The sequence below is a fragment of the Cyphomyrmex costatus genome, unplaced genomic scaffold (genome assembly GCF_001594065.2).
Source record: "Cyphomyrmex costatus isolate MS0001 unplaced genomic scaffold, Ccosl1.0 scaffold123, whole genome shotgun sequence".
Classification (NCBI taxonomy): Eukaryota; Metazoa; Arthropoda; class Insecta; order Hymenoptera; family Formicidae; genus Cyphomyrmex; species Cyphomyrmex costatus.
The window spans coordinates 5080958-5105245 of NW_017275207.1; the positions used below are offsets into that span (position 1 = coordinate 5080958).

Here is a 24288-nt window from a genome sequence, read left to right on the forward strand (position 1 = left end):
TGGACCCAGGCGGCGCCAAGGAGCCTGTCTCCCTTCTCTGCTTCTCTCCCTTCTTCCAAAATCCAAGATGGAAGTTTGTTTCCCCTGTGTGAGGTGAGGTATCATACAATATCAATGGAGACCGTGCCAAAAGATTTACGTGGCTTAAGAGCGTGTTTGGTATGCTCTTTAATCAAGGTGCGTATTTCATAAATATTATGTTGCACTATAATAAGATCAGCCCTTCAACCGGGCTATTATTGTAACATCTACAGAACTAATTTATATGTTAGAATGAACGCGCAATCATATTTTTACTCCACAGACCTTTGATCAATTCGAATTTGATGGTTGTGATAATTGTGATGATTTTCTTCGTATGAAGAACAATAAGGATAATGTTTTTGACTGCACGAGTTCCAACTTTGATGGGTAATACGCAGCAATACATATACAGACTTCTAAGAATGACTTATTATCGTGTATATTAGCAGCTTTCTAAATATTTAATGTTAGCTTTTTTTGTATCTACAAGCAAAAGTTATTGAAAATTTGTTTTACTGTGTAATAAGTTAATGATATCTTAGATACATTCTTTACTTATTCTTTTAATTTTAATTGCTAACAGTTTATTAAAACAATTTTTTTTTTAATAACAATGTCTCGTTTTAATAAGTAATTCTATTATAAAGAAATAAAACAGTATAATTTCTTGACATGTATTTATTTTCTCTACTTATGTTTTACTACTTTTTCTATATTTTAGAGTGATCGCATTAATGAGTCCAGAAGATAGTTGGGTGTCCAAGTGGCAAAGAATAAGTAAGTATTACAATAAATACACTAATATAACTCTAGTAATTAACATTCTTTTATAAATTCTTATTATAATTTTTATAATAAGACTTTATAATAAGATAATATAATTATCTTATTATAAATTCTTATATAATTGTAATTTTCTTATTTTATTTCAAGAATTTTTTAAAATAGTTTTATTTCAGAGTTATATATCTGTATATAGTAAATTGATAAAAAAAGAATACAATTTCTAAAAATTAAAATTAATTAATTAGATTAGTGTATAGAAGATTTTAAATCCTAAAATTATTTACAATATATATTTAGATATTTTAATAAATATATTTATTTCTGAGATTTTTTCATTTTAAACATATGATACATTTATACAGACATATTATTCTTACAAATGCCAATATGTATTCATCTAGGAACATACTTATGTGCGTATATATTATAAAGATTTAAGAATGCTATTTTTGCGCAAACACTTTCAGAATTAAAATTGTATCTCAGTCTATACACACACACACATATATATATATATATATATATGTATATAATTACGTCGAAATTGCCAACGTTAATGCTGAGATTCCATTTTCTTCAGATCGTTTTTGTAAGGGCGTCTACGCCATATCAGTATCAGGACGATTACCAGCTGGTGTCATCAGAGAGATGAAGAGCAGAGGAATAGTATATAGGCCGCGCGACACAAGTCAACGTTAATGATATAGAAATTTCTATTTAAGATGTAAATATTGAACTTTTTTTAATACTGCATTAGATCAATTGAAATATAATCATATTGTTCTTTTTGTTAAGCTAAATATATAAATATTTTTGCTAACTTAATACAATATCTTATGACTATGTTATATTAAAAATTTTTGTAAAGTACAAGTCCCTATAATAAATACGATTTTAACGAACATTGAATCTGCACTTTACTTTGTTTATATGGTACATATATGTATGATACATTAGATTAAATGCAAATTGTATCAGAACTCTATTTTTATAGATCATTTTTATGTCAAGTTCTCTTATTATAAAATCTCAATAGCATATTTTTATTTTGAGTTTGGAAACCTTTCAACTTGATTAGCATTTAAATGTGGCTTCCTGAACATATAGTTGATTGACAAAGTAAAGAAAATCGCATTACCGGTAACTGATTGCTTACACAATTAAGCCATAAATTTGCGCACGTTACATGATAATTATTATCGTTATACACGACTCGACCACTCGTGATAACTGTTAAACAAAGAGAACAAGATATACATTCTCCTTGATGTAATGGCCAAGCTGGTAGTTCAGTAACGATCTAAAATATAAATGTATTATAAAAGATTAAAGATAGATACACATTAGAGAAAAAAAGGGAATTTCTTTTATATTGTATCTTTACATTTGTACATGTAAAAACATTAACAAAATTAAGAAATATATGTAAAAATATTATAAATTCATTGAGGCATTACTTACTGGTATGTTTGCATAAAAAGGTTCCATTTCAGCCCAGATCCGATCAATGTCCATTAAAAGATCATCAAATCCAATAATATTTATATCCAATTCTTTGTATGAAAAATTAACACGTCTACAAACAGCTGCAACTTCAGCTAATTCTAATGACAAAATATATTATATATATTTTTATGATTTTATTATTCGCGCGCGCGTTTTGAATAAATAGTATAGATAATACATGCATGCCTAATATTGTGCAAAATGTATTACTAAAATAAACACTTACGGCAAAGAAAGTTATATCCTTGGGCTGAATTTAAAACTTCTTGCAGAACTAATTCTGATGTAATATTGGTAAATATATTAGTTGCAACTTGCAATAATAAAACACAGCTTTCCATATATTGCTTCCATTCCCAATACACGGTCTGCAACAGAGAAACACTTGATAGTAAATATCATACAATTATTCGCTCTATACCTCAACTTCCTGACAATTCAATTATGAGATTACCTGCTGTGGAGTTTCTATAACTTGTTCTTCCTCTACATTAGAAGGCAAAAATGATTTAAGATCTAAGCTAGGCACAGATCCAGAACGTGGCAGTGCTTCAGATGGACCACTAATCAATTCTATACTATTTATGGAAATAGCATCTTCTTTCTGAACATTCTTTCCTAAGAATAATATATACTACTAGATTCAAGCAAAATGACACATAAGCGAAAATAAAACTGTCGCAAGTAATGAGAGCACTAACCTGTCTCTACAAATTGTGCTTCAATTCCATCATCAAGTTTTAAATTATTGAACGACTCAGATACTTCAGATGCAAAGTTCAGATCTGCTAAATTATTGTTATCAGCATTAGCGTGCGTCTTAAACTCAAAATCCGCAAACGTACTAAAGCTTTCAATATCCAAAGCATCTGATATCGTGGGATTATTAGGTGGTTGATCTGCCGACATAAAGTCCCCGAATTCATCAACTGATTGATTATTAAAAGTTAAATCTAAGCTCGTATCATTTACAACGGACGTTTCTTGAACTAGTTCACGCAATGCACTGTATTTATCTTCGACTTGTTGTAAACTCATTAAATCTTGTTGAACAGAATTAGACATTTCTAATGTAACGGCCTACAGATAAATTTATATACATCAGCAAAAATCATATTGACATTATACTTGTACAGACATAAAAGCACACTTGCTACATAATTGACAAGCTTGTTATTTACCTTAGGTGCTAATTCCAATTTAGGTAATACCTCTTTATTGCTGCTGACAGACTCTGCCGTACTTGCCAGACTGTTAAAACTGTCGCTATAATCTTTAGGCATGTCGTTATTTCTAATAATAGTGTCCTTAAGTATTACTGTTTTGGACTGACTCTTTATTCCACATTTAGGAAACAGATCAGATGTGGATTCTACTATGGGCTGATCTTTACTTTGATATGATAAACTTGCAGGTGCAGGCGTACGAATTTGTGAATTAATATGTACAGCTTTTGTTCCAACAGTAGTTTTCTTGACTTTATCAACTGTTTTCTTTACTCCTAGATTGTGATTAGCGAGTCTGCTACCAATCGCAGAACCTTGCTTGCTATCCCAGATTGGCATAGTAGAAACACTGGGAATCGGGGCGCTTTGAAACTCTGTAAATTCATCACAGGACTCATCGTAGGACGATGTAGACGGAACATCAGCTTGAACACGCAGATTTTGTTTTACATCTTTGAACAGACTATTGACATTACTCCCAGTTATACCAGACACCTGAATCTTGCTATCCAAGTAAGACAATTTTCCAGACGTACTCCCAGAAGATATACTTGCATCAGGCACTGTGTTTACTTGAGTTCTAGCTTTAGTTTTTCCCTCAGTTTTTCCCTTAGTATCAGGAATGTATTTTCCTTCCGTACCCGTATTACTGGATTCCTTGTAGTGCTGAAGCTTTTGTGCATTCGTCTGTGAAGCAGGCTGCAATTTCATCAGGCATTCTATGTTTAAGTAGGGCGTTGGTGGAAAAGGGAGTAAATGCAGTATATCAAGACTGTTGAAGGTATAGGACGTCTGAGCAGCCGCCACGAGAGCCAGGACAATGTATAGCTCTTGCTCAGTCAACTGTCCAGCATACTTTTGGTTGGCCAGGCTCCATATGTGGCCGAGCACCTCCGTAGGCAGCTGGCTGGTAAGCAACAGCGGGAACACCTTGTTGGTGTCGACAAGCAGCTCGGTCTGCACGCCGTTCGACCTGACCCGATCCTCCCGCACTGCTTCCCAGACCATCTTGTAAACTGGTGGCAAAGTGGTCGAGTTGGTCCACAGCCAACTCGGCAGCTGGTTCAGCTTCTTATTCGCGTGATTCTTATTCATGTTCCCGTGCGACGAAGTTCGAACGGCGAATCTCACCCTGTTACGAACGTCGCCAGTGGATTACGTGAACTCGTCGAGCAACATGAGCCCATCGTTCAGACTGCTAGCTTGATACATACATCGACATTGGCATTACGAAGAGGAGGTCGAACGTCTTTTCAACATCGGTCGCACGAATGCCCGAGACTCGTCGTACGAACGTTACCCTTCTTCCACATGGTTGGTGCTTATCGTACGACAAACACGCGTTTATAACTCGCCCTTACGTCAACTGACGAGAGTGACGTCGATCTCGTTATCAGTCCCTTCACCCCTTCAGTCCCTTGACACCTGCCACTCCACACTCCAGTGTGACTCCGACATAATGTACTTTAACTTTTTCCCGTTCGTTTTACGTACACTTTCTGCACTTTAGATTGCTTTCTTTCTCCTCCAGCGCCTGAATATACATTCTCACTTTGTAAAATAGATAAGAAATATTAAAGAGGAAGAGAGGACAAAAAGTTCAGCTACAAATTTAAGGAACAAGCCTGCGGTAATCGGTTTATTTTACGGTGTTTTACTTTCTGTCTTTCCGAATAATCGAATATACTATACGTACTACATTTTGTGTCAGAAAATGTTATGAAACATAAATAAAATAAACAAATTTATTAAGACTTTCACTTATTATTTTTAGCATTTTTGCTAATTATGACCAAACTCCGAAATTTATCGCAATTAACTTGTCAGTACTATTTTTGTTAACGTGGATAGAATTCATAATTAATTTTTTATTGTTTGATACATTAAAATAATTAGATCAACAATTTTTAACTGAAAATTTGATTATGAGCAATTTTGTTTAATCTAGATTAGCAGAAATAAACAAAAGTCTTGAATTAATCGGCAATTAAAGATGTATCGGAGATCTCTGTAAAAAGAATCTGCAGGAATTCGAAATTTGTTTTCATATAAAATATATGCAATAATTTAATAAAGTTAATATATTTATATTTATATACATTTATATTTAGCAATACAATTTTAGTTTAAATAAATTAAAGTTCTCTCATGTTTTATATTTTAATTATTTTTAAAAATATGTTTACTTCTTACATTAAAATATTTTTCGATTCAAATTCTAAATCGTAAACTTTTTGTATTACTTTCACACACATAAATATATTTATAAAAAAATGTGTAACTATTTCATCTTATCATTTTGTTAAAAAATACTGGTGTAGTTCACCTTGAATTCCGAATTTTCAAACTTATATATGTAATAATTTTTATATAAATAAATATAATTTATATAACATATACAATTTTATATGACGTCATTATGTTAGTCCTATAATAACCAATGGCGAGTCAATCGATATATCGAAATTAATTCCAATAATATCGAATAGCTTAGACAGTTCGCCACATGAAAAGTCGGCTTAATGTTCGCTTAAGTTTGCCAATGGCGGATGTTGATTACTAGAGAAGCCATTGTTAAAACGTTGTAGACAGTTGTAGAACGTCTCGTGTCATATAAACAGTTGACCGTTACTGATTATAATTATACTGAACGATAACCAGCAGTGAGAATGTCGACCGACTTTTACATACGCTATTACGTCGGCCACAAGGGCAAGTTTGGGCACGAATTCCTGGAATTCGAGTTCCGGCCGGACGGCAAGTTGCGCTATGCCAACAATTCCAACTACAAGAACGACACGATGATTCGGAAGGAGGCATATGTGCACCAGTGCGTGATGGAGGAACTTAAACGCATTATCCAGGACTCGGAGATCATGCAGGAAGACGACTCGCTCTGGCCACAGCCCGACCGTGTAGGTCGCCAGGAACTGGAGATCGTCATCGGCGACGAGCACATATCGTTCACCACCTCCAAGACTGGCTCCCTCCTGGACGTGAATCAGTCGCGGGACCCGGAGGGTTTACGGTGTTTCTACTATCTCGTGCAGGATCTCAAATGCTTGGTGTTTTCTTTGATAGGACTACACTTCAAGATTAAGCCCATATAAATGACGCTCATGTTTTATCCAAAGACTTCTGTATAACCCCCTTGCTTCTCTATTTTAATAAAATATATGTAATTATTTGTGTACTTGTTTGTGCTTACTTCACTCATTCACAAAAGTTGATGAACAGGTGATCTTGGAAGAGAAATTAAATTACATTCATCTTTTTGTGAATTATAACCTTTAAAGAATATATCAGGTGTATGTACAAGGATTATTTGTGTATTGTAGAACGAAGTAAAAATTACAAAAGTGAATAAATTCACTAACTGTTGACCAATGAATAATATAAATGTTTTAGTGAATGTATTCTCTTTTGTAATTTTCAAAGTATTTGATCCAGGTCTAAAGTGCCTTTACTTTTTCCAATTTTTAAATATAGTTTTATTATAGAAATACAGAATTACACATACCGTTAAAAGCTTAAAATTAAAATTTTTTGTTATTTTGTCCAGTAATTTAATTATGTACATTCACTTAAGTACATTTACCTTACTAGGCATTATCTATTTGATAAATTGACAAAAGTGTTGTTCTATCTTTGTTACTCTCTGAATGTTAAGACAGATAGAATGATGTTTGTATCGATTTGTGTTAAATAAATGAAAAAAATTTCATAAACTCCAGAGACGTGTTCACATTTCCACCCGAATGTTATGTCATCCTTATTTAACATTCGGTAAACAGTAAGGATAGAATGATATCTGGGTTGGCACTCGGGTGGGAATCTGAATACAGCCGACGTAGCCCATATCGAGCTCGAGACCTAACCTGATGTGACAATTGAGGGAAAGCGACTGACATATAGGTGACGCTTTGAAATATTGTGGCGACCCTAATTAGGATATTAATTTTTTACTGTTCCATAACTTCTTACAAAGCTAATCACCTAATTACTTTCTGTAATAACCACTCCTCTAAATTTATCTTTCACTCCGAATGACATTTTTTCTCTCCTTAAAAAACAACCTCCCAAGCTTTGTCGTTTACTTCTTGCCTTGAGTCCAATGACTTAAGAATTTAAAACTTCCTTGACTGGACTCGTTTTTCGCGTGCCCACTGCCCTTCTTTATTGATCTACCTCTGGCTTTATCCCCCCCACTTTACTTTCGATACTCCAGACGTCATTTACGAGACTCGCCGACCGTCATTACACAGTGGCCATTTTCGATACTGGCCAATACTGGCCGTATCGATGATGTACGTATTTTTCTCCATAACCTGGGTCATTTTTTAATAAGAAGAAGAATAAGACGCTGTATGTACGTGTTTAAGGCCACTCACTTCAAGAATTGGTTCGTAGGGGGGGGGGGACAATTGTAGAATTAACAAAATTTGTCTATATTATATATGTATATATCTATATATGTATGTACACATATATAAAATAATTATGCAATATAATTAGAACAAAAGAATGACGGTTGCAGATATTGGAACGAAATACATCACATAAGAATACATCACTTGCTATTATTTGGATACAATCTGGCATGCGGTACCTAAGCTTAATGTAATAATTCGTCACGCTTCGAGTGAAAGTGGACAGAAGAAAGAAAATTTGAGACCCTTAGAATTGTATCTTTATCGAGGAAAACTGGTAATTAAAATTATTTATTTGTATTGAAAAAGCTTAAAAGTCTTGTGTCAACAGCTGAATCCTTAGTACACACAACTGAATCATTCGTGTTCTTGCATTTCTTTTCTTTGAAATCCAAGGAGCACTTAGATAAATAATGGATTCTATTCTTTCCTTTTTTTTAAATACACAACTATAAATATTTTTTGTGAAAAGAGTTTAAAGTAAATATAGAAATCACCTTATAATTTTATACTTGTAAAAGTGATGATTAATCCAATTGTATATACCAAAAAATTATTGTATGTACTAAGAGTTAAATTTAAAACAATTTTTGTTGGGAATATTTTTCTTGACAAAGTTTATTGTCCCAAATTTTTCATTGAGTAATGTAATAAATTTTGAACATTACAGATAGAATTCTTTTATACTAGACATTTTATTAACTGAATGATTTGGATCATTCAAGATATCAGTTAATGATCGTAAATACACGATGTCAGTTACTGATTTGGATCATAGATTCAAGATGTCAGTCAATATGCAAGATTTGAAAGAAGGTGAGGATCGTTTTGTCACGGACTCGGTTCATCAAAGATTTCAGCAAATGCATCTTCGTTGTGAAGAATGCAATCAAGATATCTTGGGAAACTGGAATGCCATAAGAAAGCACTATGACGATTCACATCCTCCCTCTGATAAACGATGCCGCTACTGCTTTGGCAACGTTTTTAAATATCGAACGATCCCAGCAGATAGTACAGAATTTTCAGAGAGTTTTTTATATCATAAGTGCAAATGTACAGAGGAGCAACCCAAAACAGGTGCACTTAAAGAATCCATGTAAATACCGATATATCTGTGATATTTCTAAACACAAGATCTGTAAATTTGATATTTTAAATAGAAGTGTACCCCTATTGTACACAGAAATCTATGACATCTACGTAAAGTGTAATTTCTCATTAATGAAAAATGAGTTAATTAAAAAAAAAACGAACAAACATTTTATTGGAATATGTTACAAAAATCTTGCCTAAAATCTAACAAATGCTTGCCTAATTGACTCATAAATATCAAGAGATTATTTTATACATACAATCAGTTCTTATCTATCAACTGATATTCAGTAATAAGAAGCGTTTAATCTTACATCACATACAATATTGCTCATCCCCATACAATATAGCACACCCTCAAATTTATTAATGTCTCTATAAACAATAAACGTGGGACATGTGTTTTGCATAGAAACGAGTCCACTCGCTGTTATAGATATAAGCACTTTCTATGGCAAATCGCTTTTCGACTGATAACTTTTTTTCTAGAATTTTATAAGGACACTTTACATATTTTCGTAAATTTCCACAGTATTACAATACAGGGCGAAGCATATTTTGCTTTTGAAAATAATCGAAAACTATAGTTTTCGAGGATTTTTATATAAATAATGTACAAATATGATGCATGGAAGTGCTGAAAGTGTTTACAACAGTAGACTCATTTCTATGCAAAATATGTGCATTATATATTCATTTTTACATAAATTGACAAATCTGGGAGTGTATTGAAATTAATAAGCAGTAATATACAAATGTTTCTTGCATTATATTAATAAATATCTTTAAGCAATTACGTCTCTCTACGACTTTAGAATAATGAGTTTTAGATATATTTTATAATTTATATGATATAAAAAAAATATTGACAAAAATAATTATATATATGTGAACGTAAATATATATATTGCATAAGTATATGTATTATATATATATATATATATGTATATACTATATTATAGTATTGTTGCGTCCACACTGTGTTCGCTTGAAGCATTGCCTTCGTGCCACAGAATTTTGTCGAGCTCGCGAACGAGAACATTGAGAAAAGAAGCGCGGTTGTTTTTTGTTTTTGATGTTTAGACTTCGAATTGAACATGAATTCTTTTCGTAGTGTTACTTTGTGTTACAATTATACTGTCAGTTCACTAATTAATAAATTTTTGTGTTCTAAACATCCTAAGACTCATGAGCAATTAGTTCGAACGTTACGTGCTCGTGCGTAACATATATATATATATATATTTATTTACATATAAAAATATCAAATATATATTATATGTATATTATTTGTATAATTATATACTTTCATTTATAAATAGTCAATATATAATGCATTTTATATAAATGTATCAAATAATATTTCATATATATATATAAAATAGATTCGAATATTTTTTTTATATTTTCTCATGTAGCATTTATTAGAGTTAATTAATTACAAGTACAAAAAGATACTGTAACATAAAATACAAATGTTGAAGATATTTTCATATATATTTTAGATCTGATTGTAATTTAACTGTTCATCTTTCGTTATAAAGGAACAAATTTTAGAAACTCGAAAAATGAAACAAATAAAAATTAGAAATGAATAGATATAATTAAGTTCCCTACCACACACGCGAGATTTGTAATTTATTTTTATGTGGGTAAAGGAACAATTATTTATTATAGAATGAAAACTTATATTATATAAACTTTGTGCTTTACAAATACACAAAAGTTAATTTCAAATACAAAGGTACATTGAATTTGTACATAGTTGCATTTATTTTTCTATACTTAATATTCATTGTAAAACATGTTCAATATTAATTATACATTATAAGACTTTGATTATTTAATATAGGAGCAGCAAGTAATCTTAACAAAACTTGGTATGTTATTTATTTAATCCTTCCTTCCTGAAGTACACTTATAGTCAAATAGACAATCTATTCAAACATACAGAACATAATTTTTCTTTTTAAAACATACATATGTGTATAAATTTTGTAAATTCAATAATCCTTAAAGTATATATTTAGTCTATATAAGTTACTTTATTTCTTATTCTTCTTCATCAGTAACATTTAAATGGAACAAGAAAAGTTTTATAATAAATAATTATGTTTCTTAATAATATATCTAAATAAAAGGATACTTATACTATTATAATATGTCAAAATGCTAAAATTCTTTGGTAAATTAAGATTATAATTATGTATCATTAAAAGTAGCTTTCATAAATTGAGATTATATAAACATGTTCAATAAAAACAATGTACATCACATAAATTCTATAACCGTCCCATAAGACAGCATATATAATCTTTCTTATTTTTTATAACCATAAATATTGATATTTTCCATGTTTCTTTGGTAATCTTACATTGTTATACTTTTATCTGAATATGTATATTGTATACATATACAATGGCACATATACACATAGATCTTTTATATATAAAACCACCTAAATATAAATTATATATAATATACGTATAATAAGTTAGAAAAGATTTTATATTGTTACATTTTTTATAAACGTGTGAGCTGCAGTTAAATATATCATTAACATAATATTTGTTTAGTTACTTGGTATATTGTTTCTACGTTCAAAAGATTAAAAAAGTACATATATTTAACATATAGATATTCATAGACAATTGAGTTATATTAATTGTAAAATACTCTGTATGCAAATACATGATGTAATTTAATATGTAGGATATGCTTCAGGGATGGATGTAATGTTGAAGAATGATGACTCCTGTGAAGTATGTCCCACATATATTAAGTTGTTATAAGATATTAATACTGGTTATCATGCCGTAACTATCTCGTAATACCGTATAAATATCATACGCCAAATACAATATTTGCACACAAATTTATTTCTTTATTCAATTCTAGAGTTTTCAGTCTAGCCCTGATAGTTTATCGATTTCACACTTTCTCAATATTATGAGACTGACACAGACTTTTATCACATTCATTTTTCACGATAAGGAAATTCCTTATATCACACCAATGTATACTAAGGACATATCACGATCTGCGTAGATCGAGTTTTCTCTTTTCACAATAATAAAATGTCTTCTCTCCACAAATCTATGAAGATTAAAACTTATTCAACAAATGCATCATATATAGATCAGACTATATGTATTATTCGAAGCGTTTGAATGTTGGACTAAGTTAACGCTGGCCCCAGAGAGATATAGTAATCAATAGATATTTTGTACCAAAAACTGGGATATGCATGCAGGCTTTATTAAAATGTGCAAATTTCTTACAATAAATCTACGTGTAGAAGAATATTATAAATAAAAAGTTGCAATAAGAGAAATGAATATTGTTGAAGAATATTCGTTTTTAGGTATTATATAAAGGTAAAGTATGCTTATCCCGTAATTAAAAATAATATATAAAATCTGAGACCGCGAATAGATTCTAACAGCAAATTAGAGAAATACACATTACAATTATATATTATATAAAAATTGCTATATTAGAATAAATCGCTAACTGCACAGATATTATTTATCAGCCCAGTTTCACGAAGAATCATCGAATACTGATGTGATAATTAGAATATTAGTGAATCAATAATTGATTCACGAATTTTGAAACACCATATATATCCGATAGGCTTTTTTACTTTTAATCTGATTGCAATTAAATTAAAAGCAAAAAAGCTTCTTGGATATATATGGTGTTCCAAAATTCGTGAATCAAAATATTACAGCAAGAAAATTTTTGAAAAAAGGAAACAATCATTTTTTTAAAAACATTTGTTCCAAATAGTAGTTTTTGAGATATAAATTAAAAAATGGCCAATTACAATCAAACTGTTTAACTATAATCTGTAATTGTTTCAAACCATTATATCTCAAAAACTATTAGAACGAAAAGTGATAAAATTTTTTTAATTTACTTTTTTCGAAATTTTTCTTACTATATTGTATTTTGATTCCTTAACTCGAGACATTCTATATTTTTCGATGAAGCAAAAAATGAAGATTAATAAATGGAAGATTTACGAGGCCAGAGCAATCTTATTCCGTGAATGGATACCCGCATTAATGTAATAATAATATAATAAACTATTGTATACAACACACACATATACAGTGCATACTGTATATGCAATTTCGCTAATGAATTAATTTGTACGAACTGTCAAAATTGTGGCAAAATTGGCATTTATACACAGAACGTAAGCAAATAGTTTTGCTTTGCTTATAAAAAATATACTACTTTGTTTATTCTTATATATCTTCTGGCTTATCATGGCAGATATCTCTTCTCAGACATAAATAACTCCGCGAATTTTTTCAATAATTTGTTACCTGATGTGAATCTCTTTAAAAATGATCTCTTTAGAAATCTACCTAGTATTTCATTCTATTGTACGTTTCTTTAAAAATAATTTTAATCTTGTTGGATAATCTGTCATTACACCAGTTGCTCCCAAATTAAATGCTTTTTCGAATTCTTCATCTTTATTCAAGACCCAAAAATAGACCTACAAAAAGATATAAGCCAACGATAGTAAAAATCAATCAGATAATCAAATGTAATATATTATATATACTTACATGTATACCTCGTGCTCTTAAATGATTAAATAAACACGGCCTCACTAACAGCACATTAATTGTACGTACTACCAACTTTTCCAGTGGTAAAAATGTCGGACTCGGACCTCCTTTTCTTCTAAAATCAAATGAACATTTTTACAAGAAATGTTTTTTTTCGTAAATCCATTGTAATTACAAAGACATAATTATATTACCGTAAATAAATTGAAGGCAAGAAAATTTCAAGGTGCGTTTCCTTTAGTGGTACGAATGGTAACAAGCCAGTATACATGAGAAGTATCAACATTGCTACACGTTGCATTGAAAATAGTAAATTTACATTTGGATTCTGCAATAAAAATCAAAATTATTAAAATTAACAATACTAATATATATTATAAAAGAGGCCACATAATTCTCTTCTTCACACAAATTCAAGACGAGAATTTCGTAAAATTCATATAATCTTACATCTGAAATGGCGTAATTTCAAAAAATCAGGATGTCAAAGTTGAAGAAAAATTTCATTTTTTCTTTCAAAATTATTTTAATTATTTAAGGCATTTTGATAAAATTTTCAACATGTACAAAATTTCATCAAAATAACTCGAGTAATTTTCGAAATTTTTGGACATATGGTCATATAAATGTGAGGAATCATGCTTTATAATCTTTTAGAATACTTAGTATCCATTCTATATATAGCCATTTAAATAATATTAACATTCAATAGAACAAAAATTTTAACAATTCAATTTCAAAATTACTACCATTTTTACGAAGTTCCAGTTCTTTCAAAATGTATTAATTTGATTCTTATAGAAACTTAATACATATTAACGTACCATTCTATAACATTTCTGTGTGACTTCATCACTGAAATTCCCCCAAACTGTATATTCTTCTCTATTAAATTCTTTTATAAGATCAGAAACTTTCGATATAAGCCGATCATTATTGATCTTAATATCAATATTAATGGGGATATTGGGGAATGCTTCAAAGACTTCTCGTAACAATGCAAATCGTCGATCCTCTTCTTTCGCCGAACCGACATATTCCACATCTGTTCAACTATAGTTCTTAAATAATTTTGTTCGTAAGTGGTGTCATTTCTTAAAATAATAAATAGCGATACCTGGATCAAAATCAATTGGTAAACGTTGTTTTAAGAGTGGTAAATCCTTATAATCCAATTCGGAGATATTTTTATCTATACCAGTACTGCGTAAAAGATTCTGATCATGAGAGACTACTACTTCGTCATCTCTTGTAAGATGACAATCTAATTCCAACATTTGTGTTCCAATAGCCACCGCTCTGCAATTGTAAAGATATTAATGTCACTTAAGTACACAATTGATAAAACATGATAATGGTAATATAATTTTAGCTAACTCTACTTGCAATCATAAATATTAATCAGCAGATATAATAGTCAAATAAATATCAAGATAGTCAAAAAAATATTTTACTTCAATGAATGATTCATAATGTATATATTAACATACTTAAATTCAAATATATCAAATATTATATTTGATGTTATTAGACACATTTGTTCTGTTTTTCTATGAGTTATATATAAATTAATATGAACATTTTAATGTTCGTTTCTTACTTCAAATAAATAAAATAATATTAACTTAAAATAAATAAATAAATTGCATAACATTAGAAATTAATAATTTATATATTTTCTGAATTATTCTGAATTATTATTAGACAAAGGGGAGTAAACAATATTTGCACTAACCGTTTGAACGCGCACATTGTATTTTCGTAACTCTCGCCGGCACCTAAAACGAGATTCACACGTCGAAGTAAATTAATTAAGATTTGCGCCCGCGAATCCGCGGATGGTAAACAAAGGGAGAAAAGCGCAAGGGTAACTCACCGCCCCGATGGCTGATGTGCTGACACAAAAACTTCACCTTCTTCTTTTTGTGCAGCAGGGTGGGGTACTTGAACAGTATCACCGAAGTCAGCATGTAGCCACCGATCAACGTGTACAGCAACATCCTTGCTTCCCTTGATACCCGTGCTACGCGATACACTTTATCCGTCGTTCAACATAACGGTGCCCCTCGGCGTCTCGTGTGATAAAACGACTGTTCACGGTAAATAGATGAGATTGATGCAAATAAACGGTGGAAGCGAAAACAGACGATGACGGCGCAGGTGTGTGATCGCCCGGCCCTGAATCACGCGCACTCGAGAGCGGCGTGCCACGGAAGCCGCGAGTGCACCGTTTCATTTTCCCGCGTCTGCCAATCAGCTGACGTTGCTATCAATCGCCGCGAGAGATTGCGAGAAACGTCACCGATGACAGGAACGGCTTCTTTCCAGGCGATTTCGATTAATTAAGGGACCCTACGCACGAGAGAAGGATAAAACCGAGCAAAGTAATTAAAAAGAGAAAGAGATTAATACATACTATATATAAATAAATGTGTCTTATCTATCTTTGTGTGCTCTCCTTTTAAAGAACACTCGACACAAACATCGTTCCGTATATCTTTGTCATTCGTTAAATGTCAACAAGAACGGCGTTAGTGTCGAGGTGTGTTCTCTAAAAGGAAAGCATACTTCGTCTACATTGTATATTATATTTCTTCCAGGGCTTAAAACTCCGATTAACTTAAGAGCGACTTCGACGAAACTGATTAATCAGCGATTAGTTCAACCGGAAGAATTGCTTAAAATAGAATTATTATCTATAATCTATTTATGTTCAGTTTTAAGTGTTAACAACAAATTAAGCATTTTGGTTAACAATCAAATATTATTTTATAAATAATTAATTAATTACTAAAGTTGCGTCTAAAAATACTATACCCGAGAGTACCTAGGTACTCGAAGCTTCGAATATCATTTTATCTTTGTTTAATATGCAAAATAAAGAAAAAATGATATTCGGAGACACTCGAATAGTGCTTTCAAATGCAGCTTAAATAATTCGAAACGCCTTTCTATTTTATACTGCGTGCTATTATATCTCACATCGAGAAGTTATTTGCACAGCTGTTTAAAATATTATTATTGTATTATCTACAATTTATCTCTATACTTTGTATATGTATGATGTTAATTTATATCTGAATAATTTTCTTTGTATGCGCCAATTACGAATTGTAAATTAAATTAAAACACAAATCTTTTTAGCTATAATTTTCAATCCTGCTTTTCTGTCGTACAATAACATGAACTTCTCCTATTTGTCATTTTAAGCGCATGACTATTTCTCCTCTTATTAGATTTTCAGTACCGTTATAATTCCTCAGATCAGGAACATTACGGTTTAAAGTATCTCGCGTGGAAATCAGGCATAATTTTATTCGCGTTGCCTGCCGGCACCGCACTCTACAGTCCGATTTCTACGTTCTACCCCGTCGCGCTCGGCGAGCCGCACCGAATGCACCTGGCAGACGATTCTGAAAGTTATTCTGGAAAAATGCATTCCTGTCAGCGTCCTTTGCACGGTTGACGCGATGTCCGAATCGAACTCGCCCAAAACAGACACGAGTTGCTCCAGCATCTTACGACAATTCCGCTTTCAAAAAAAACAAACGAAGGCCATGAACTTGTGTAAGAACTCTCGCATCTTTTTACTATTGTCTCGTCAATCGATGCACGCGCGTAATTGGCGTGCATATCCTTGACAGTTGTATTCGCTTTTTTTGTTTTCGCGAACAGTACTTGGGTAGCGTTTATGCGAATGTGTTCGTTTAGTTATTAGCGATTTGACGTATCAATTGATACAAATTTTGATTTTGAAACAATTCCATTTGCGAATTTGCATTCTATTGATACAAATTTTTTAATTCATTATGCATAAATTCTTAATATCGTAAGGGATATATAATTTGTGATTATTCTAATCTTATTTAAGTATTGTCTCAAATGAAAGAGAATTATGTATCTTATTTTATTTTTAATTTTAGCGGACGAGGACAGTAATTTGGTCGCTCCTGATACACATATGCGTCGTAAACCTGTAAATCGCATTGAAGATAGTGATAGCGATGTTGGTAGTTCAGTTAAGCTAAGTTCAGACTGTAATGCCAAAGGTAAAGAGAATAAGTTAAAGTACCTGACAACTTTGTATCCACATAACGATGCAATAGTAAGTATCCTCAGATTTTCTAAGTATTTTTTTCTTATAGACCTCTAACATTTTAATTAATATAATTACTACCTGAATTTTTATATCTCTTTTACTAAATATGGATGTAATCTTTGCAAAACTTCAATTTAATACTGAAAATTATTTGATTTAAGTGTTAAAAATACTGAAAAACAGTATTTTAATACTCACAAAATAAATAATTAATTTTTAAATATTATGTATTCTTACAAGAATGTTTTTTATTGTCTTACTAATACTCAAGATAAAGTTTCCAAAGTAACAAGCTGACATTATGGGTCTGTTTTTTGTTCCTCCACTGTCTAAACTAGTGCACACGGTGCAGGAACAAAAAACAGACCCTATATTAAGTCTATAACTTGAAACACGCTTTTTAAAAAATTAAGTTTTTATTTTAAAAACAAATGAAAAATTATTAATCAAAGTATTGGCCATCGTTAGATATGACTTTTTCCTATCTTTCTGGTTATAAGCGGATCCCACGGTGAAAGAACGACTCATCTTTAGAGACTATCCAGTTAGAGACCCATTTTTCAACGTTTTCATAAGAGTTGAAGTGTTCCTCTGCAAGTGCGTTTGCCATCGACTGAAACAAGTGGTAGTCGGAAAAAAGGCACAGTCTGGTGAATAATCCGCATGGGGTAGCACTTCCTAGCGAAGTGCTCCTAACGTTTCCTTAACGATCGTTTTGTGATGTAAGGTCGAGCGTTGTCATGAAGCAAGATCACTTTATGCTGTCTCGTTTCATATTCTGGTCGTTTTTCGTGCAATGCTCGGCTCAAACGGATAATTTGTTCTCGGTAAAGATCTCCTGTGACTGTTTGACCAGATTTCAACAATCCATGGTACACTACACTCTTTTGATCTCACCAAATACAGAGCATGGCCTTCTCATAAATATTGCGTCTTGGCGTCGATGTCGATGGTTGGCCTGGATCGCAAATGGTTTTTCGGCGTTTGGGATTATCAAAATAAATCCACTTTTCACTGCAAGTCACAATTCGATGTAAAAACTTCTTTCTTTTTCGCCTGACAAGCAACATTTCAAAGATGGTTTTTCGACTTTCGATGTTCTCTTTCTCTCTCTTTCAATTCATATGGTATCCATCTTCTTTCCTTGTATACCTTTCCTATGGCTTTTATAAACGCTTGGAAATGACTGTTTGAGTAACATTCAATGTTTCTGCAAATTGATTTTGTGTTTGACATGGATCTTCATCCATCAATGCTTGCAGTTCTGTATCTTCGAATTTTTTTTGCTGGCCTGGACGTTCTTAATCATTCATGTCAAAATTACCAAGTTTAAATCGTCGAAACCATTCCTTGCAAGTTGTTTCCGATAAAGCGAGTTCCCCATAAACTTCAATAAGTATTCGATGAGATTCAGCAGCAGTTTTTTTCAAATTAAAACTTATTTGGTTGAAAGATATTTTCTTCGTAGTAAACAACTATATTGTCACAAACACAAATGGCTCCTGCAAACAAAATACGGAAACGTTTGCCGTGCGGCGGAAGTTGCCGCGATAGCCAATCAACGTCTCGCCGGTAAGATGTTGATTGGTTATCGTGCCAACTTCCATCGCGCGTCAAACGTTGCCGCGTTCTGTCTGCAGGAGCCAAACTTGTACATACTGAATATTATCGACAGAGGCCAAAACTATATATATTGTATATATATATATATATATATATAGTTTTGAGATATATATATATAGATATGTATAGATCTCAGAACACACGCTTAGCCCGATATTTCATGTGTCGTACGACAAGGCTTTTCAAGCACGTTGATTGGCTATAGGACAGAGAGATCGGAGAATCTCTCTGTTTTACAGCCAATAAACAGGCTTGAAAAGCCTTGTCGTACGACACATGAAATATCAGCCTCACAATGGGCGCGTTCAGCAGATTCGACTGTTGAGTCCGCTGAACGCACCCAATGATGTTAGTGTTCTAATATGCTATAGTTTACGTATACTATAGAATTTCAGAAATAAAAGCGCGCTTTTATCAGTAAAAATGCATTCTGAATACAGACCGATGCGATGCTTTATTCAGCCGTTACGGGTGTCAAAGCTGCAACTATTTATCGCTAGAGTGTATAAATTTAATATATCCTTATTTTCGTTATAAATCTAATATGTCGTTATTTTATCGTCATTTTTTTCATAAAAATATTTAATATTATCAAAATATAATGTCCACTTGTTACTTGAATGTTCGACTCGGTTCGACTAAACATATTGTGATTATGTATTTAATAAAATTAAAAAAATGATGTAACCATTTTTTAGCATATACAGGAAGTACTTAAAAGTACCAATTGGAATGTCGAGGAGGCAGAGGAGACACTAAAAAAAAATAGGAAAAGAGGTTTAAAGGCATCTGCAAAAACTATTAAAATGAAAAGAAGAAAATTAAATGAAGAAGAGGATATAGATATTGATTCAGATGAGGAAGATTATAAACACAAAGTATTTAACAGGTATGTTATTTTGCAACGATTTGTTCTTACAATTAAATATATAATCGCCATATAAACATGTGTAATTATTTTATAGTGATGATGATTCGGATGTAGAGATATCTAATGAGCTCACAAGTGATAAAAAAGCAGTTTTAGAATTTATGCAGAATGCTCTACTTATGGAACTACTTCTAATGTCCCAATGTTCTCTAAAGAGAGCCCAAGCTATTATAGATGCAAGGCCATTTAAAGATTGGAGAGACATAGTGAATAAATTTCAAAATACAAAATATTTAGATACAGAATTATTGAATGCAGCTCAGGTAAATTTGAAAAAATTAACGTATGTAATTAATAATATTTATATCTTCTATAAAATTATTAGAATTTGAGGGAAAGGATTAGTTTTCATTAAATTTAAAATATATTTCATAATTTTTATAACAAGGTATATATACATATATATAATTATTAATCCTATTTTAATAAAAAGGTATTACTATCTACACGTCATACGGTAGAACTTCTTATGAAAAAATGCCTTCGTTTGTCAACTAACATGGAAAAAGCTGTAGCTGCTGGTGCATCATCCATAACACAACAGCCAAAAACATTATCACCGAATCTAACATTAGCTCCGTATCAAATAGTTGGTCTAAATTGGCTTGCTGTTTTACATGCACAGAATGTAAATGGTATATTAGCTGACGAAATGGGTTTAGGGAAAACGGTACAAGTGATAGCATTTTTGACATATCTGAAAGAAGTTGATCTTCTCAATGAAAAGGACGGGCCTCATTTAATTGTCGTTCCCAGTTCAACTATGGGTAAATATATTGTGTTATTAGATGTTTGCTTCACAGAGTTTTTATAATATGCAAACATTTTTACCTGGTATAGAAAATTGGATGGATGAGCTAGAAAGATGGTCACCTAACTTAAAAGTAGTACAGTATTACGGTTCTCAAGATGAAAGGAAAGAAATGCGAATTGGTTGGCGAAATGGTGATCTTGATGACGTTGATATTTTATTAACTACATACAATTTAATATGTAGTACTCCAGAAGAGCGTAGATTGTTTCGCGTTATGCCGTTGAACTATGTAGTCTTTGATGAGGCACATATGCTCAAGAATATGAGTAGTGTTAGATACGAAAATCTTGTTAGAATTAATGTATGTATTAATAATCATGTATTTATATACATTATATGAGGTCTGCCCTAAGTCTTTGACTTCTACGTATATCTTTGTCCTTGCGTGATGTAGAAAATAGGCATTCAGTATTTAAGGAATAGCGTGAGGAATATCCTCACCAAGCACAATCTAATACTAGCTGTTTGTTTAGTAAACAATGGTATGCAGTTGTACAAGTATCGAGAACTCCGAGCATCGCATTTCAACTTAGGAAATAATCAGAAGTCGCATATGGGGCTATATCTGGACAGTACGGGAGTTGGCGAAGTTAAACAATGCCATGTTTAGTCAAAAAATCCTGAATAAGGTGAGATGAATGAGCAGATGCGTTATCATGAAATGCGAAGCTTGGAGTTTTTAATGTTCACACAACTGCGTATCATTGCCGACTGAATAATTATCGGATCGTGTCGCTTGATGAGAGTACTTCTCAAAGTCCTTTTTAAATATTGAATGCTTATTTAATAGAGAGGATGCCAAGGACAAAATATACACAGTGATCGGATACTTTTAAGACAGACCTAGTTTGTATAAAAATGTAAGAAATTTTCTTGTAATAAATTCTCGAAATCTGTTTTTTTTTTTTAGGCTAATCGTCGAATTCTATTGACTGGTACACCTCTACAAAATAATTTATTGGAATTAATGTCTTTATTAATATTTGTAATGCCTTCATTGTTTGCTGGGAAACAAGCCGATTTAAAAAGCTTATTCTCTAAAAATCCTGTAAGTCATTAAAATATTGTTATTAAGAATGTATTAATCATTTTATATATATAAGTAATTTATTCATAATTCTGAATAAATTTTGCAGAAAGCACTGAGTGATAAGAAGAATGGAGAACAACCGTTTTTTGAAAGAGAACAAGTTAAAAATGCAAAGGAAATTATGCGGCCGTTTGTTCTTCGACGACTTAAAGTTGAAGTTTTATGCGATTTACCCCAGAAGACAAACGAAATAATACGATGTACATTAATTGAAAAACAGCAAAGTATGTATAACAAGTTACTCGCTCAATTCTCAGCAGAGGCCAGTGAAATTACAGATTTAAATGGTGTTGGCATGATGATGCAGTTGAGGAAACTCGCTAATCATCCCCTTCTTGTACGTGATCATTACGATGAAGATAAACTAAAGGTATGCAATCTATGAAATGTCTTTCTATTGGTATTTTCTTTAATCGGTATTCAATTTATCAATCATTAGGTTATAGCAAGTAGATTGGCGAAAGAACCAAGTTACAAACAAAAGAATCCAGAATACGTTTTTGAAGACCTGATTTGGACATCTGATTATCAAATAAATCAATTAACCCGTATATACAAAAGTGTAGCCGGATTCGGTTTGCCCCAGGAACTTATTCCTGAAGCTGGTAAATTAAAGGAATTGGACAAGTTACTACCACAATTAAAAATTGATGGTCACAGGGTGCTTATATTTAGCCAATTTACTATGGTATTAGATATACTCGCAGAATATTTAGCTATTAGGGGACATACATTTTTAAGGTTTGCTATAATCAATTATTGTTACGGTTGTATGCTACCTCAGGTTAATTTTAACTAATGAATTTAATATTGAAATTAGACTAGATGGCAGTACACCTGTGACTGAGAGACAGACTCTTATAAATAAATACACAGAAGATCCAAGTATATTCATATTTTTATTATCAACAAAAGCCGGAGGTTTAGGGATCAATTTAACTGCTGCCGATACAGTTATATTACACGATATAGATTTTAATCCATACAATGACAAACAAGCAGAAGACCGATGCCATCGTGTGGGACAAACAAGGTATGCATAAACATTAAGCGTATTTTTAAATCGAGATAAAACTTTACTTAAACTCATTCATTAAAATGAATATATTCAAGATATGGAATTCTCTTGCAGATCTGTTTCTATCATAAGATTATTAAGCGAAGGCACAATAGAGGAAGGCATGTATGAGATAACGCAAGAAAAATTGCATCTTGAACAACAAATTACTGGGGGTGAAGGTAAATATACGACATTTTATCTTATAATTGTACAAAAATTCAAATGCATTTCGCTTACAGAAAATGAAAATGCGGATAAAAAGTCCATTCTAAAATTATTAAAGATGACCATTGGCCAGGATGGTTACAATAAATCTCTATCATCGATTAAAAATACTAATAAAGGAACTGACGCTATGGAAAATGATGAAATAGTATGAATAAGGGAAATTTAATTCCCATTTGTAATAATTATAATTTTGATATATACTCCAATTTAATTCACGATAATTATATCAAATCATTATGAATAACATATTTTGTAAAGGATCACATTTTTCGACGAACAATATTCGATCAGAAATATATCACTTTGTAGATTCTATATTTATAATGTGCGCTGTGGAATTTCCTTTTTGTTATTTTATACGTCTATTAAATCATTCCTTTATTTATCTATGCAATATGCATTTTGTTTTATTTTATATAGCACACTTTTAAATATATTTTCAAGATATTAAAATATACCTCAAAATACAACGTCAAATAAGCGAAAAAAATAATGCATACTTAAAAAATATTTTTTACAATAAAAATCATTGATTGCATTTTTAAATTTTAATATAAAATTGAAAATAATGTATATAATAACCATCTTTAACACTTAAGGCTGTCTGTAGTAAGTAGTAAGTTGTAACAAATTGATTAATCAATTAAATGGAAGAACAGACTATGATTGATTTCTTACAGCTTATACATTTCATTATGGACAGCCTTTTAATCATTAATTGACACGTCAATGTTAAATCACAAAAAAAGTAGAAATTGTGTAAATAAAATAAATATGGCTCAGCTCT

The 24288-nt window shown here is 31.6% G+C and overlaps 6 protein-coding genes and 1 long non-coding RNA gene across 7 annotated transcripts; 5 read left to right on the top strand and 2 right to left on the bottom strand.

The window, feature by feature from the left end:
• The first annotated feature begins 63 nt into the window (after positions 1-63).
• Positions 64-1580, top strand: spt4 (Transcription elongation factor subunit spt4). Its single transcript, XM_018550451.1, has 4 exons — positions 64-177; positions 305-411; positions 746-801; positions 1391-1580. The coding sequence occupies exons 1-4, from the start codon at positions 115-117 to the stop codon at positions 1507-1509; spliced, it is 345 nt and encodes a 114-aa protein (XP_018405953.1). The 5' UTR covers positions 64-114; the 3' UTR covers positions 1510-1580.
• A 246-nt stretch (positions 1581-1826) lies between these two features.
• LOC108781646 (synergin gamma) lies at positions 1827-5064 on the bottom strand. The gene is made up of 6 exons (XM_018549687.1): positions 3498-5064; positions 3018-3396; positions 2771-2934; positions 2543-2684; positions 2272-2414; positions 1827-2110 (listed from the first exon to the last, which is right to left on the bottom strand). Exons 1-6 carry the CDS (start codon positions 4635-4637, stop codon positions 1892-1894), a joined length of 2187 nt encoding a protein of 728 aa, XP_018405189.1. The 5' UTR covers positions 4638-5064; the 3' UTR covers positions 1827-1891.
• A 1035-nt stretch (positions 5065-6099) lies between these two features.
• Positions 6100-6691, top strand: mago (mago, exon junction complex subunit). Its single transcript, XM_018550174.1, has one exon. The coding sequence runs from the start codon at positions 6212-6214 to the stop codon at positions 6650-6652; it is 441 nt and encodes a 146-aa protein (XP_018405676.1). The 5' UTR covers positions 6100-6211; the 3' UTR covers positions 6653-6691.
• Positions 6692-7358: 667 nt separating this feature from the next.
• On the top strand, positions 7359-8701 carry LOC108782199 (uncharacterized). Its single transcript, XR_001940979.1, has 3 exons — positions 7359-7944; positions 8080-8249; positions 8643-8701. It is a non-coding gene; the product is annotated as an uncharacterized LOC108782199 (long non-coding RNA).
• A 13-nt stretch (positions 8702-8714) lies between these two features.
• On the top strand, positions 8715-9127 carry LOC108782204 (uncharacterized). The gene has a single exon (XM_018550417.1). The coding sequence runs from the start codon at positions 8725-8727 to the stop codon at positions 9073-9075; it is 351 nt and encodes a 116-aa protein (XP_018405919.1). The 5' UTR covers positions 8715-8724; the 3' UTR covers positions 9076-9127.
• Positions 9128-13454: 4327 nt separating this feature from the next.
• On the bottom strand, positions 13455-16003 carry LOC108782119 (glycerophosphodiester phosphodiesterase domain-containing protein 1). The gene is made up of 7 exons (XM_018550293.1): positions 15533-16003; positions 15392-15434; positions 14774-14955; positions 14481-14701; positions 13851-13984; positions 13654-13768; positions 13455-13580 (listed from the first exon to the last, which is right to left on the bottom strand). Exons 1-7 carry the CDS (start codon positions 15654-15656, stop codon positions 13455-13457), a joined length of 945 nt encoding a protein of 314 aa, XP_018405795.1. The 5' UTR covers positions 15657-16003.
• Positions 16004-16961: 958 nt separating this feature from the next.
• On the top strand, positions 16962-23712 carry Etl1 (SWI/SNF-related, matrix-associated actin-dependent regulator of chromatin, subfamily a, containing DEAD/H box 1). Its single transcript, XM_018549315.1, has 12 exons — positions 16962-17223; positions 17580-17761; positions 20077-20267; positions 20344-20572; positions 20743-21076; positions 21150-21424; positions 22034-22171; positions 22260-22583; positions 22653-22954; positions 23034-23246; positions 23346-23452; positions 23513-23712. The coding sequence occupies exons 1-12, from the start codon at positions 17127-17129 to the stop codon at positions 23650-23652; spliced, it is 2532 nt and encodes an 843-aa protein (XP_018404817.1). The 5' UTR covers positions 16962-17126; the 3' UTR covers positions 23653-23712.
• The last annotated feature ends 576 nt before the right edge of the window (positions 23713-24288 follow it).